Here is a 15,574-nt window from a genome sequence, read left to right on the forward strand (position 1 = left end):
AATCACAGCCAGATGGAAGAGAGGTAGAACCCTGGCAGCTCGCTAATCTAACCTATCTGGGAAAGTTCCAGTAAAAGATCTTATCTCAAACAAAGGTAAAGGCACCTGAGGAGTGACCCTCGTCTTCCATGTGCACATGTGCGTGCTCACACTCACACCAAGGCCTCTCTGAAGCAGCCTCTATCGAACGCCGAAAGAGCCACTGGCCTGCTCATCCCAGGCAGGTCTCTGGGCGCAGTGAAGGAGCTGTCAGGGAGAGGTGCTCACAGCGTCTTCTGGAGAGGATGTGAGTATCCGTGTTTCACCAGCCCTGCTGGGAACTTCAGCCTAGACCTTCCAGGACTTCCAGCACACTCCACTGAGAAACTGGCTTCCTGCCTCAGGCTGAGCACCTCACCCACCTGGGCATGCCAGGGCCCTGGATCTCAGGACACCTGGCCCTATGAGTCACCAGCTTACCCATGCACACACCGCTTCTGAGCTGCTTGCCTAATGGCCTGAGGCCAGGTCAATACGTGTCAGAGAACTAGAAACCAAAATAGACACTCAGAAGCAGGATGTGGAGGACACAGAGCTAAAAGAAGGCTTCCAGTCCGTCCGTTCCCACAGAGTTTAAACCTGTGTGGAGGGCCAGGTGTGGTGGACCGCACCTTTAATCCCAGCACTTGAGAGAGGCAGAGGCAGGTGGATCACTAGGAGTCACAGGCCAGCGCTACATAGTGAGATCATACTTCAAAAAATAAAAGCAGCTCTGGAAAGATGGCTCAGCTGTTAAGCGCACTTGTTGCTCTTGCAGAGGACCCAGGTTTGAGTCCCATCACCCACATGGTGGCTCAAACCACGGGTATCTAGTTCCAGGGGATCTGAAGCCTTCTGACTTCCTCAGACACCCATGTGCTGCAAGCCAAACACCCATATACATACAACGAATAAATCAACAAAAATACATTTAAACTGGGGTGATGGCACACACCTTTAATCCCAGCACTCATGAAGCAGTGGCAGGCAGATAACTGTGAATCTCAGTAAACTAAAATATCAGTGCCGAAAGCCTTTTGCTTTGTTTTTGAGGTGGGCCATGCAATGGTAGTCCTGGCTAACCCTGAACTCAATACTTGTATCCCCTCCCAACATTGGACTATAGGCATGTACCACCTTGGCGGCTCGTTTTGAGGTTTTTAGGGATTTAGATTTTCGAGACAGAGTCTCACTCCACGGGGAGAGATGGAGCATACACCAGTGTGGAGAGTTCTTATGTATGGCGACAGAAGGTTGTCCCGTTAGATTCAAGGAGAAGCCCAGAGTCTATTGGATGAGCTCCGGCCACAGCCGGGCCACAGCTGGGCCACAGGCAGGGTCCTCTGCTTCTCCTGTTCCACCAAGACCCAGGAAATAGGCTGCACTTGTGCCTTGGTGGGACAGCTAGCTCGGTGACCAACTGATGTGGGATGCCCCTCTGTATACTGTGAATATGCTTCATTGCCATTGGTTAATCAAGAAGCTGCTTTCGGCCAATCCTTTAACAGAGTAAAGCCAGGTGGAAAATCTGAACAGAGATGTAGAGAGAGAGTAAACGGAGTCAAAGAGACGCCGTGCAGCTGCCACAGTTGTAACATGCCGGCACCAGTAAGTCACAGCCTAGTGGTGATACATAGATTAGTAGAAATGGGTTAATTCAAGATGTAAGAGCCAGCTCGAAACATGCTAGAGTCATTAGCCAAACAGGATTGTAATTCATGTAGTTTTCATATGATTATTTCGGGTCTGGGTGGCCGGGAAGTGAACAAGCAGCCTCAGTCAACAGGGGATGTTAGGACAACAGTTCTCAACCTGTGGGTCTCAGTCCCTTTGGGGTTCTAATGACCCTTTCGTAGGGGTCGCCTAAGACTGTCAGAAAACACAGATATTCACATTATAGTTCATAAGCAGTAGCAAAGTTACAGTTATGAAGTAGCAACGAGAATATTTTTGTGGTTGGGGGGGGTCACCATAAAATAAAGAACTGTATTAAGGGGTCGCAGCATGAGGAGGGTTGAGGACCCCTGAGCAAGGAACTTGGAGTGGCGGTTAAAGCAAAAGTCAGGTTGTCCAAGGTTCATCACCATGTAAGCCAGTCACATCGAACCCTCTAACCCATTGTGTTTGTTGAGCAACATTGTGTGTCGTGCCCCAGAGATGCACAGGTGCGCTCTGCCTGCCCTGCCTCCCAGAATCACAGTCTAGGCCACAGGGCCCAGCACAGCTTCTCTGGGAGCCCCTGCCGTCTTCATGTGGATTTTTCTTTCTTTCTTTTTTAAGAATGCCTCCAACTTCCCCACCTCCTTCCTGCCACCCAAATCAGTGCCCAGGGTCATCATGTACATGGCAGAGAGGAGCGGTGACTGCCCCTTCCCTGGTCCGTTTGTCTCCTTGGCTTTAGTGTCCTGGTCCCCAGCACAGGCAGAGGGAAAAGCAACCTTGCTGCAACGCTCATGACCTGGAGTGACCATGGTTCATGAATTCTCCTGCTTTCTCCGAGCACTCACTCCTGGGATCCGAAGGCCCCTTCTCTGGGTCTTCAGAGGCTTCTGAGTTTCCATTTTGGGAGAAATAACTTCTGAACAAGTTGCTTATATATAGTAGCCCAACTGCTTGGGTTCAGGGAGTGGTTTAATGAAGAAAGCAGGCATGGTGGTTCATGTTCCTTCACCTGCCGCTACCTCCTGGGTCCCTGCCATCCCAAAGTTTGAGTTCTGCAACCTGTGCTGGGTTCCATTCCTCCGAAGCCACCAAGTTCCTTAAGGCCACGGGGAAGCCTCAGACTTGTCTCATCCTTTGTCACCTGTGAAGACCACTGGGCCTGGTGTATGGGAAAGAGAATTCGTGGAGGAGCAAATTAGGAAGTCCTCCCCATCACTACCTGCAGTAGAGGTCACTAGGAGGGGAAGCCTAGGAGTGGAGGAGGTGTTTCGCCAAGCCCTGCTCAGTGTTCTGAAGAGCTTCCGGAGTGGGCAAAGGTCAAAGGCCTCCCACGTCATTGCTCTGGTTATAGAGAGGTTCACAAGCCCAGCTGATATCCAGGCGTGGCCGGGAATGCCGTCACCCATCAGAGCAGGTGGCCCAAGTGAGCTCCAAGACCAGAGGTTGGTCTGCTGCCCACACTGGGGCAGGTCTGTCCCTGCTGAGGCAGCTTTGGCTGGCCCAGTGCCAGAACCATTTCTACCCGTCCAAGTCTGGGTTTCTTCCTCACCCGGCAGACATTGCTTTATTCTCCTGCCCAGACATTCTCTTTTCCCTCCAGCTGAGCCCTTGAAGTCTTCATCCGGATAGGTCATGAGCATCAGATTCTTGCTAGGGTTGTGGGCACTCACTGTTCTCAAGTGAGGGAGATGTAGCCACCATCTGGAACTTCCTTGGTCAGCTAGCCCATACAGGTCCCCGTCCTGGAACATCCAGGAGCCTACCTACCAGGGCCGCCAGAGGCCAGGGCTGCCCGGAGGAGGCACCTGCGGAGAGGGAGCTGGAGCAGGGGCGGGCGTGGGCGTCTGTGAAAGCGAGCCACCACTGACAGTCCTCTGCCTCAGGTGTTCCAGCAGGCGCGCGCTCACGGCCGGCTCCAAGACGCTGCAGGCCGGCAGCAGGCGGGCCAGGTGCTCCAGACAGGCTTGGTAACCCTCGTGGTAGCTATCCAAGGACCCTGCGGACAGAGAGCAATGTGAGGCTCAGGTGCAAGCACTGTGCACGCAGCAAAGGCCGTGGGGAGCGAGGAGCGTGGTCACTCACCCGGCGCTGCAGTGGGGTAGGGGGACGCAGGCTGCTCCTGCAGGAAGCGCACGGTCATTTCCAGGATGTCCGCTTTTTCCAGCTTCGAGTAGCGGGAAGTCTGCACCAGGCCAGGCAAGAAAGATACTCCATAACAAACCGGGCAGCTGGATACCTCGTTTTTGTATCCAAATGCTAGCCAGTTGCCGGATGGTCTCTACCACTCCATCGCTCAGATCTCTTCAGGAGGCCTTCTGATCCCGAAGGAGCCCCGGGACCACGCCCGCCCACCCGCCCCACTGTGTGCCTCAGGACTCTCCACCTCGGTTTTCCGAGCTCCCAGACACTCACCTCCGCGCCCAGCAAAAGCAATACCAGCCCCTTTAGCTGGCTCAGGCTCTCGTTGATCCGTGCGCGCCGGCGCTTCTCCAGCAGCGGTTTCAGGCTCTGCCCGAAGGTGGATGGGCGCAAAGGCCACAGTTAGGAAAATCACGGGTGCCTACCCACCCTGCCACGAGTCCCTATCTCCCACTCCTACCTTGCGCAGCTCAGCCGCGTCCCCTACTCTTCTAGGCAGTCTCATGCTCCGGGGAAAAGCGAAAAGCGCGCAGGGTCCGGTACCTCGGGGTGGAGGATCCTTGTCCTTGCTGCAAGGCAGAGCTAAGAACGAAGCCGGGAACCAAGTTCAAAGCCCAGCCCAATCTCGCGCCAAAGAAGTGCGCGCCCAGACAGCCGCAGGCCTTTAAGAAGGCTGTGTCCCTGCTCCGCCCCGCCTCAGGGAGTCCGGCCAGTGGCCACTCCCACCTCCCGCCTTTGTCCCTGCACAGGGTGGGGCTGGAGAGGACGAGTCAGTGTTACCCCCCAGAGACGCCACTCTGGCCTTAGAGTCCCTTCTGTGACAGGGTCGCGCGACGTGCGGGCGCTGACTCCCTGGACAGGAAGGGTGGGTGGGGCCGGTTCTTGACTCTTCTCCAGCACCCTCTGGCTTCATTCACGCCCACCGGGCTTCGAGCTCCTCCCTGGGCCGCAAGGGCTCCAGCGGCTGCAAAGCTACGAAGCCCCGGACCTCAGGATGACCATTCGCTCTACCAACTGCCCCGAGCTGGACGTGGAAATCCAGTCCTAGCAAGGTCCAATCTGGTTCTGGCTGCCAGAACCAGAACTGAGGTCGCTGGACCCCTGGCTCAAAACACTTCGTAGAATTTAGGGCACCCCACCTGGTTCCCCGGCCCTAGAGTGTGAAAAGGAAACCTGAGCCCCACTCCCCAAGATGAGGCAACCCAAAATCCTCGGAGTTCATTTTCAATTCAATGGGCTCTGGGTTCCCGATTCCTGCTGTCGGACAGTCGGAGGTCACATGGCCGGCGAGTAGGGGCGGTCCTGGGTGTGTGCCCCGGCTGCTCCCCTCGGCCCCAGCGGGCCTAGACACGCCTCCACAACGCGTGGCCGTTGCTGCGGCAAACTGGCAGGCGTCCCCCGCCCATCTGCTGCCGGCTCCCCGCCCTGGGTCGGCTGGCAGGGCAACGGCCGCCTTCTCGGACCCTGTTGCAGCTTTGAGGCAGTCTCAGGCCCAGAAAGCGAGGCTCGCTCAACCAGAGCCAGTAGAGGCGCTCGTGGGGCGGAGCCGGGGAATGCTCTGTCCAGGGTACTGGAAGGACCCCCTCCTTCCTGCCTTTGAGCCGCATTCCCTTCGCTAGCCCAAATCCTTGGAAGTAATCCCACAGCAGGCCTTCGAAAACGATGGAGGCCAGTGCACCAGGAAGGGGACGCAAGGCAGCCTGGGCATGAAAGCTCAGCCCTCCTCTTTCTATCTATGGCACACAAGGTCCCACAACTACCACCAAGGAGTTACTTTGTGTAAGCTCAGAGCTCATTTTCGACCATCAACCCAATGATCCTAACATGAAGATTTGTCCCAGCAGGCCTTGAGATGCCTGATTCCCTAGTTCTCTCTCACAGCCCAGTCTAGCATGCCTATGGGCTAGTCCCTCACCATGTAGACCAGACTGGCTTCAAACTCACACAGATCAACCTGCCTCTGCCTCCCGAGTGCTGGGACTAATGCGCCACCTCACCCATTAATTATTCCCTAAGAGCTCAAAAAGGGCCGGTGGTGGTGGTGGCAGGCGGATCTCTGTGAGTTGGAGGCCAGCCTGATATACAGAGCTAGTTCCAGGACAGCCAAGGCTACACAGAAAAACCCACTCTCAAAAACAAAAAAGAGAGAAAGAAAGCTCAAAAAAGGACTTTAGAATTTTACAGGGCTCCATGGTTAAGAGCAAGCACTGGACTTGTGGAGGCCCCAAGCTTGATTCCCAGCACCCACGACAGGTGGCTCACAGCTAACTACCTGTGACTCCAGTTCTGGGGGATCTGGCGCCCTCTTCTGGACTGCTCAGACATAGGGGTCATATGCACAAGTCTACAAGTAGACACACATACACAGTTGAAAATAAAAAGGGGGGGGGGCTGGAGAGCAGAGGTCCTGAGTTCAATTCCCAGCAACGACATGGTGGCTCACAACCATCTATGAGATCTGGTGCCCTCTTCTGGCGGGCAGGTATACATGCAGACAGAACATTGTATACATAATAATTAAATAAATTTTAAATAATAATAATAATAAAAGGATTTGTGGGTCAGGCGGTGGTGGCACACGCCTTTAATCCCAGCACTTGGGAGGCAGAAGCAGGCAGATCTTTGTGATCCAGACCAGCCTGGTCTACAGAGTGAGTTCCAGGACAGTCAGGGCTACACAGAGAAGCTCTGTCTTGAAAAACAAAAAACAAAAACAAAACGACTGTGTGGAAGGGCAGTGGTGGCATGCACCTTTAATCACAGCACTTGAAGGCCGAGGCAGGCAGATCTCTGAGTCTGAGGCCAGTCTGGTCTACAGAGTAAGTTTCAGGACAGCCACAGCCAGGGTTACATATAGAAACCCTGTCTCAAAATATCAAATGTTTAAAAAAGTACAAAAAATAAAAATAAGGGGGCCTGGAGAGATGGCTCAGTGGTTAAGAGCATTGTCTGTAACAGCGTAAACGAATGCAGACAGATTGTAAAAATATATATACATCTTTAATGGCGAAATAGACTTACAGAACCACCATTCCCGCAGAGACCAGGAAAGCAGAAGGGACCTCTGGGAGCACGCTTGCCAAATTTATAGGCAAACATTAGCCCGAGGCGAACACGCCCCCTTAGGGGCGGGACTTATCCCTACATCTCCCCTTTTTGTCTAAATAAGACAGAACTAAACCAAATACAACTATATACAATAATAACAAATAATGAATATAACAAACAATATTGAGAACAAAAGTTTTGCTAAACATTCTATCTCAAGGAGTCTAAATAATGTAGAGAGTAACTACAATTATATAATCTTCAACTCCGTCAAAGATCTGAGAAGGGAATAAACACTACTCAACAAACGAGATATATCCAAAATGTGCAACAATTGACAGAGACAACTGACTACCTGGGCAATCACCCAAAGTCTCGTTTGCAATGTTGAGTCAACCAATTTTGGCTAAGGCCTAACATAACTGACAAACCATTATTAAAGGCAAGGAACTTTTCAAAACTATCTTACCCTGTCTTGGCAGGATATGACAGTCCTGTTTTATCCATTGATGCACGCTCTGTATCTCTGTCAGTGGTTGAGGTATGGGCATTTCTTTGCCCAAAGGCCAGTTCTGCCAAAAAGAAAGGCTCCAGGTGGAGTGTCTTTGGTGCTCAACATTCTCTCGGGAATAGAGCGGTGTTGCCAGGAGCAATTGTGTCTCACTATCACGAAACTCTGAGTTAGATTAAAGGCCATTTTCTACAGCTCTTTGAAGAGGTCGAAGATTATCTATCTATACTGAGTATAATCTCTATATATCTAGAGAACCTGATTAGTCTAATTATAAATGACAAACTTAGGTGACTATTTATCTATATAATTCTCAATATCTATCTAACTTAAAGACTAAGACAATAAACAACTGTGTAACAAATGAGGATAATGACCTCCAAATATAAACACTGTACAAATATACATTGCAATATGGTAAATATATATCAATACACAAACATTATATAAGTATCTTAATCAGAGGTAGAAATGTACACTGCAATATGGTAAATATATACAATATATATTTATCAATACAATATATGTCAATACATAAAAAATGTTTTAAACAGAGATAGAAACATGCATGCATACAATAGTCAATATAATTTAACTTTGTATCAATATACAAGAATCTATACCAATATATTTGTCTAAAAGCAATAACTCACAATTATAAATCTATTATCCCATCATTCCCTCTTTTTTTTTCAAAATGATCCCTGAGCTTATAAAATTCCTCCCCCAACCTCCCAACCCCTAAATGATGTCCCCAAACCAAGGGGTAAACTTTACTGGGAGAGGGGACGTCGTCCTCTAGAATTACTTCCAGCTGTCATGGGGGCTACGTTCTTTCTGGGGGATCCTGTGAAAGTAAAATGATGGTTAAATTTCAAGATCAATGTCTTTTAAAATTGCAAATAGTCTCTGAGTATTTTGTGGAGGTCTGGCCAGAATGTTGTACAAGATGTGCACCATTTCAGCTAATCAAGTTGGGATCGTCTTGTGCAGCTGGTATCGAAAACAGGTCTTGTAGTAGCGCTATCAGTATCATGACATCATATCAACCAGGTAGAGTTGTTGTTGTGGGGCCCCATCTTCTTCCTGGAAACTTCAAATGTCACTTCAGGAAAAACTCATTGTTCATTGTGAAAAACTTAAACATTAGTCATATAGACATATATAGACATACATATATATATTCAATGAAAGGCATGATAGATATATTCAATGAAAAGTATGATAGATATGAAGAAAAGCAAAGATGTTTTCTAAACTCATATTTCTTTCTGTCCCATATCATGGCTCTTGACATGAGACAGAAACTCCAGAAACTCTGGGTTTTTCTCTTACTAATAGGCTTGGAATTGGAGAGGGACTGAGCCAGAGTCGAACTTCAAAACCAGCTCTACATATTTATAAAGAAATGTTTAATAAGACATATATATATATATATAAATTAATACTTACAAAATGTGTCCATCCATCAGTAATTAAATATTCAGGGTCCCTCAATTTCTTTGAAGATGAGTATTTTCCTGTGGAGATAAGAAAAGAACCCTGCCTCCAACCTATCTGTATTTCTTACCATCAGTATGCTCGCCATCATTATGAAAGAATTGTTATTTATCTTTTCCAAGTGGCTTCTCTTCTTCAAACCGAACCTTTATTAACTTTGATGGTATCCACAATTTTTCCTCACCTGTGGAGACAAGAGCAAAACCCCTTCCCCAACGTAGCACATCTCCTGGCTTCCATTGTGAGGTCAGCACATCCTTGAAATAAACTGGTTGATTTAGTTCAGTAGACTTTTCCATTATCCAATGTCTTTCTGCAGCTGTTGTTCCCTTCTCATTAGCGCTGAGAAAATTCAAGGTTAACAAAGCATTATGTAACCTATTTCTGGGGGTGTTTTCCACCCCTTTCTGTTTGTTCGACATATCCTTTATAGTTCGATTTGATCTTTCTATGACTGCTTGACCTGTAGGATTGTATGGTATACCTGTAACATGCTTGATATTGTAATACTCAAAAAACCGTTGCATTTTCCTAGAAACATAAGCAGGACCATTATCTGTCTTTATTTGTGTAGGTACACCCATGATAGCCATGACTTCTAATAAATGAGTGATTACTGAATCAGCTTTTTCTGAACTTAAAGCAGTTGCCCACTGAAAGCCTGAATAAGTATCAATGGTGTGATGAACATATTTTAATTTGCCAAATTCTGCAAAGTGGAACACATCCATCTGCCAGATTTCATTCCTTTGGGTGCCCTTTGGATTAGCCCCTGAAGGCAGTGGCGTTTGGTTATAGAAAGAGCAATTAGGGCATTTCTTTACAATCTCCTTAGCTTGTTGCCATGTAATAGAAAACTCTTTCTTCAAACCTTTGCTATTAACATGATGTTTTTTATGAAATTCAGAGGCTTGTATCACACGACCAATCAATAATTGATCAATTTCTGCATTACCTTGTGCTAGAAGACCTGGCAGACCCGTATGGGATCAGATGTGTGTTATGTACATAGGGCAAAGCATGTTCCTGATCAAATCTTGAACCTGGCGAAACAATGAGGTTAGTTCTGTATCATCAGGTATAAATTCAGCAGTTTCAATATGTAAAATAACTCTTTCTGCGTATTGTGAATCAGTGACTTTATTAATAGGTTCTTTAAAATCCCTTAGCACCATAAGAATGGCATATAATTCTGCCTTCTGGACAGAATCATAAGGACTTTGTTCCACCTTACCCAAGTCTTCTGATTTGTAACCTGCCTTCCCTGATTTATTGGCATCAGTATAGAATGTACGGGCTCCAGTTATTGGAGCATCACGGACGATTCGAGGAAGAATCCAAGAAGTTCTCTTTATGGAGTTAAGTCGCTTGCTTTTTGGATAGTTGTTATTAATGTCTCCCAAAAAATTAGCACAAGCTCTTTGCCATGGTTCATTATCTTCCCATAATTTCTTTAGTTCATCAGCAGTGAAAGGCACTATAATTTCTGCTGGGTCTATGCCCGCTAGTTGACGAAGTCTCAGCTTGCCTTTTATAATTAACTCAGAGACTTTCTCCACATAAGTTTTCAGTTTCTTACTTGGTTTATGTGGTAAAAAGATCCATTCCAAAATAATATCATCTCTCTGCATTAAAATTCCTGTAGGAGAAATTTTTGATGGTAGTATGACGAGAATACAATCGAGCTCTGGATTCACCCTGTCCACATGTGCCTGTTGTAATTTTTCCTCAATCATTGTCACTTCCTTTTCTGCTTCAGCTTTTAACTCTCTGGGACTGTTTAAATTTTTATCACCTCCAAGGTTTTGTTCAAATGAATTATTAGATCAGGTGTTATTCCAATAGCTGGTCGTAGACTGGAAATGTCTCCTAACAGTCTTTGAAAGTCATTAAGAGTTCGTAGGCGATCTCTCCTAATTTGCGCTTTTTGTGTCTTAATTTTTTGCAAACCTATTTTATAACCTAAATAATTAACAGAATCTCCCTTCTGAATCTTTTCAGGAGCGATTTGCAATCCCCATTTAGGTAAAAGTATCTTTATTTCTTCAAACAGTCTGTTCAAGGTATCCATGTTTGAATCGGATAACAAAATGTCGTCCATGTAATGGTATACTATAGATTTGGGGAATTTCTTGCGTATTATTTGCAATGGTTGGTTCACAAAATATTGGCACAGGGAGGGGCTATTTAACATACACTGGGGGAGGACGGTCCAGTGGTACCTCCTCGAAGGTTGAGAATTGTTATAAGTAGGCACTGTGAAGGCAAATTTTTCTCTATCTTCTTTTTGCAAAGGTATAGTGAAAAAACAATCCTTTAAATCAATAACTATGAGAGGCCATCCTTTTGGTAACAAAGAGGGCAAAGGAATTCCAGATTGCAGAGGGCCCATAGGTTGAATAACCTTGTTGATGGCCCTGAGATCTGTCACCATTCTCCATTTACCTGATTTTTTCTTAACCACAAATACAGGAGAATTCCAAGGGCTGGTAGATTCTTCTATATGTCCAGCATCTAATTGTTCTTGTACCAGCTGTTCTAAAGCCTGTAACTTTTCCTCAGCTAAAGGCCATTGCTTTGTCCATATTGGTTTCTCAGTCAACCATTTTAGAGGCAAGGCTGTTGGTATCTCTGAAGGGACATCAATTGCTTGTTCTTGTACTGCCTGAATGGCCGGGTTTCTCCGTTTGTAATATCTTTTAATATTATTCTCAGAAATATAGGCTCTAGAAGTAGCAGGAATGTTAATTTTGGTATTCCATTGTTGTAATAGGTCACGACCCCATAAATTCATTGCGATATTGGCTACATATGGCCTTCATTTTCCTATTTGTCCCTCTGGCCCTATACATTCAACCCATCTCGTGCTCTGCCTTACTCGAGATAGGGTTCCAATTCCCAGGAGCTGAACATTTACATTCTGAAGAGGCCAATATGGATGCCAAGATTCTGGGGTAATGATACTTACATCAGCACCTGTGTCCAGCAGGCCAGTAATAAAAATGCCATTTACACACACTCTCAGTTTAGGTCTTTGATCATTTATAGAAGTTTGCCAAAACACACGTAACTTATCTTTCTGATCATTATTGCTTGTAACAGTAGGCATGGGGCTTCCTAATTGTCCTGACGAGGCACGTTCTCTGCAGAAACTGGAAATGACTGAACCATGTTTGCCATGGGGGCCTGTGAGGCCCCCCCCCTCACGTTTCCCGACTGTATCAGGTTGCCTTGTCTATCTCTTGTAGACCTGCATTCATTCGTTCAATGTCTGCCCTTTCCACATCTTCTACATAAACCTGAAGGCTGAGTCCTCCTATTTCTGTTATTTCTAGAAGATGCATTATTATTATTTCTGCAAGATGCATTATTATTATTATTATTTCTGAAAATCCGTTGTCTACAATTCCTTTTCATATGACCCATTTTGCCACAATTAAAACATTTGGTATTCTGGTGTCTCCTTTTACCATTGGAAATTGCTTCTTCTACCCCTGCTTCAGTGCCATAATCAAATGTATCAACACTGAGTGTATGCAAGACCCATTTTTCCAGGGGCGCTGATCTGAGCTTTAAAGGGCCCAAAATCCTTTTGCATTCCACATTTGCATTTTCATAAGCCAAAGACTCAATCATTATACGTCTTGCTTCTGGGTCAGATATCCCTATTTGTACAGCCTTAGTTAATCTTTGTAAAAAATCCCTAAAGGGTTCTCTCTGACCCTGTTTAACTCTGACAAATGATTCCATTCTCTGTCCTGGGTCTTGTACCCTGTCCCAAGCCCTTAAGGCTGCTGTAGTACACATGGAGAGTGTGTTTTCATCCAAATTAGCTTGTTCCTGAGGGTCAGAAAAGAGCCCTTCACCTAGAATTTTATCTAGGGAAATGTCAATTCCCTTCGCTTTTTCCTGCTGTTCTAAAAGTCTAGCCTCTTGCCTGAATAAGCATTTCCATTTCAATTGCGGTCCACTCTCGAGTACCGCAGAGCTCAGCTGGAGCCAGTCCGAGGGGGTTGCTCTGCTTGTTGTGGTCCAAGATTTTAGCATCTCTTTAACAAAAGAGGCTTGCATCCCAAAAGTCATGACAGCCTGTTTAATTTCCTTGAGATCATTCATACAGACAGGCTCCCATGTATCCTCCTTGATGACCCTAGGGTTTCTGGAACCAATCACCTTCTCTGTTGTTATTACTGGAAAGGCAGGTAGAGCTGTAGGTAGAACTTTGTGGAAATTGTCCCGGAGAGATTTACCCACAGATGTAGTTAAAATTTGCCTTTCTACCCTTTGCTCTTCTTCATCATCAGAATTTAGAAATTCCTCAATCTTTTCAATTCTATTCACCATTGCCTTCGGCAATGTCTGAATCTCCTGTCCAGAATTATGTTCCTTCAAAGCCTTCATTGAGGATTCTAAAGTATGAAATTTGTCCGTTAGAGATAACATCTCATCTTTGGACATAATTTTTATGGCATAAACCGTGCCTTCTTTTTTTTTTTTTTTGGTTTTTCGAGACAGGGTTTCTCTGTGGCTTTGGAGCCTGTCCTGGAACTAGCTCTGTAGACCAGGCTGGTCTCGAACTCACAGAGATCCGCCTACCTCTGCCTCCCGAGTGCTGGGATTAAAGGCGTGTGCCACCATCGCCCGGCTTAAACCGTGCCTTCTTGTATTGACAATCTTTCCACCAATCTGTCATAAGCTTTAGACAAAATCCGATTGTCACATTCAGCAGTTTTGATTCTCTCAGTTAATGTTTCATTTCCTACAGAAAGGGACTGAAGCTTATGATCCAAATCAGCTGTTCCCTCTTCCATAGTAATGAATTTCTCCTTAACATCAGCCTGGAGAACTTCAAACTGATTCTTGAGAAGATTGTTGTCATTCTCAATTGTTTTTAAGCGTTCAATCTCTGCCTTAAGAATCCTGGATTCGTCTCGTAAAGACTTTATCATATTTCTATTATCAAACCATTTAGTGACAATGAAAACTACAAATCCCAGACGGATCCATAGATGTGGGGTGATAGACACCTCTTGTAAAATCTCCCACATGGTACAATTAAAAAAACTGTTAAATTCTTGAATACTAATGTGTTCAGACATTTTATTTATAAAAGAAAATTTTTTTACCTGCAATGATCGGTTCCTGCCAGTGTTGGTCTCTGTGTTTTTGGAGCCTGTCCTAGAACTGTCCTGAGTTCGATTCCCAGCCACCACATGGTGGCTTACAACCATCTGTAATGGGGTCTGGTGCCCTCTTCTGGCCTGCAGGCATACACACAGACAGAATATTGTAGGCATAATAAATAAATATTTTTTAAAAAGTAAAAATAAATAAAAATAAAAAGGACAGCCTAAGGGCCCTAAAGCTACAGAGAAACCCTGTCTCAAAAATAGATAGATGATAGATTGATTGATAGATAGATGATAGATAGATTAATTGATAGATTGATAGATAAATTGATTGACTGATTAGCAGATGGTAGATATAGATAGATAGATACATAGATAGATAAATAGATGATTGATAGATAGCTTGATTGATTGATAGATGGATAGATAGCTTGATTGATAGATAGATAGATAGATAGATAGATAGGACAGTGTGGAGTCCCTTCTCCTGCCAGTTCATTCAACTCATCATCCCCAAGCCCACCCTACACTGACCAAATCCCTGGAGAGAGACTGATATGAGGCCCTAGGGTGAAGGGTGGGAACATCCCTTTCCAGAGATGAAGACTGCTATTTGAAGACCTGAGAACAGGGAAGCAAATTCCCTTTGCTATGCCAGTTACCTCGACATTAAGTGTCTCTCCCCTACCACTCCCATCCCCACTGTAAAGGAGTTTAACCAGGTGCTGCACCTCTCCCTTCAACCAAAAGACTAGCAATTTGGAAGATGGGGTCTCTTAGAAGCAGAACTTGGGTGATCAGAGAATGAGTCTCAAGCTCACTAGGACAACCTATAGCACTATGGGGACACACTCTACCCCTGATGCTACCTGGGATATCAAGAAATGTGCTGGCTCTTGGCTGGAAGAGAAGCCTGAGGATTGGTTTGCACCCAATTCAGGAGTGAGAGCTAGGGTGGGCCCAACCGAGGGATAGGAAGAGGGGGGAGGGAGCCAGAGGGGAGCTGTGGGGAGAGGGGATCAGCCTGAGAGGCAGAGAGAGAAAGCACAATTGGACAGTCAGGTTTGCCACGTCCCATCTGTGCCATCTCAGGCTTTAAAAAGCAAAGGATGGGGAGACAGCTCAGCAGTTAAGAGCACTGTCTGGAGGCTGAAGAGATGGCTCAGCCATTAAGAGCACTGGCTGGGGCTGGAGAGGTGGCTCAGAGGGTAAGAGCACTGGCTGCTCTTCCAGAGGTCCTGAGTTCAATTCCCAGCAACCACATAGTAGCTCACAACCATATGTAATGAGACCTGGTGTCTTCCATGCCAGCAGTACATTGTATGCTTAATAAATAATTAAATATTAAAAAAAAAGAGCACTGGCTGTTCTTCCAGAGGTCCTCTTGAGTTCAATTCCCAGCAACCACATGGTGGCTCACAATCATCTGTAATGAGGTCTGGTGCCCTCTTCTGGCCTGCAGGCATACACACAGACAGAATATTGTATACATAAAAAAAAAGCCCTCCTATAAGGATTAACCATTTGAATGAAGAGCTTGCACCATGCCTGGCTAGTGGCAAGGGTT

General features: G+C 46.0%; 1 protein-coding gene across 1 annotated transcript; it reads right to left on the reverse strand.

The window, feature by feature from the left end:
• Positions 1-1,015: 1,015 nt before the first annotated feature.
• Hes2 (hes family bHLH transcription factor 2) lies at positions 1,016-4,442 on the reverse strand. The gene is made up of 4 exons (XM_041652703.1): positions 4,280-4,442; positions 4,093-4,188; positions 3,763-3,862; positions 1,016-3,676 (listed from the first exon to the last, which is right to left on the reverse strand). Exons 1-4 carry the CDS (start codon positions 4,322-4,324, stop codon positions 3,444-3,446), a joined length of 474 nt encoding a protein of 157 aa, XP_041508637.1. The 5' UTR covers positions 4,325-4,442; the 3' UTR covers positions 1,016-3,443.
• Between the last annotated feature and the right edge of the window lie 11,132 nt (positions 4,443-15,574).

Source organism: Microtus oregoni, unplaced genomic scaffold, assembly GCF_018167655.1.
Source record: "Microtus oregoni isolate MIOR12 unplaced genomic scaffold, Mior012 000005F_ref0000423, whole genome shotgun sequence".
NCBI lineage: Eukaryota > Metazoa > Chordata > Mammalia > Rodentia > Cricetidae > Microtus > Microtus oregoni.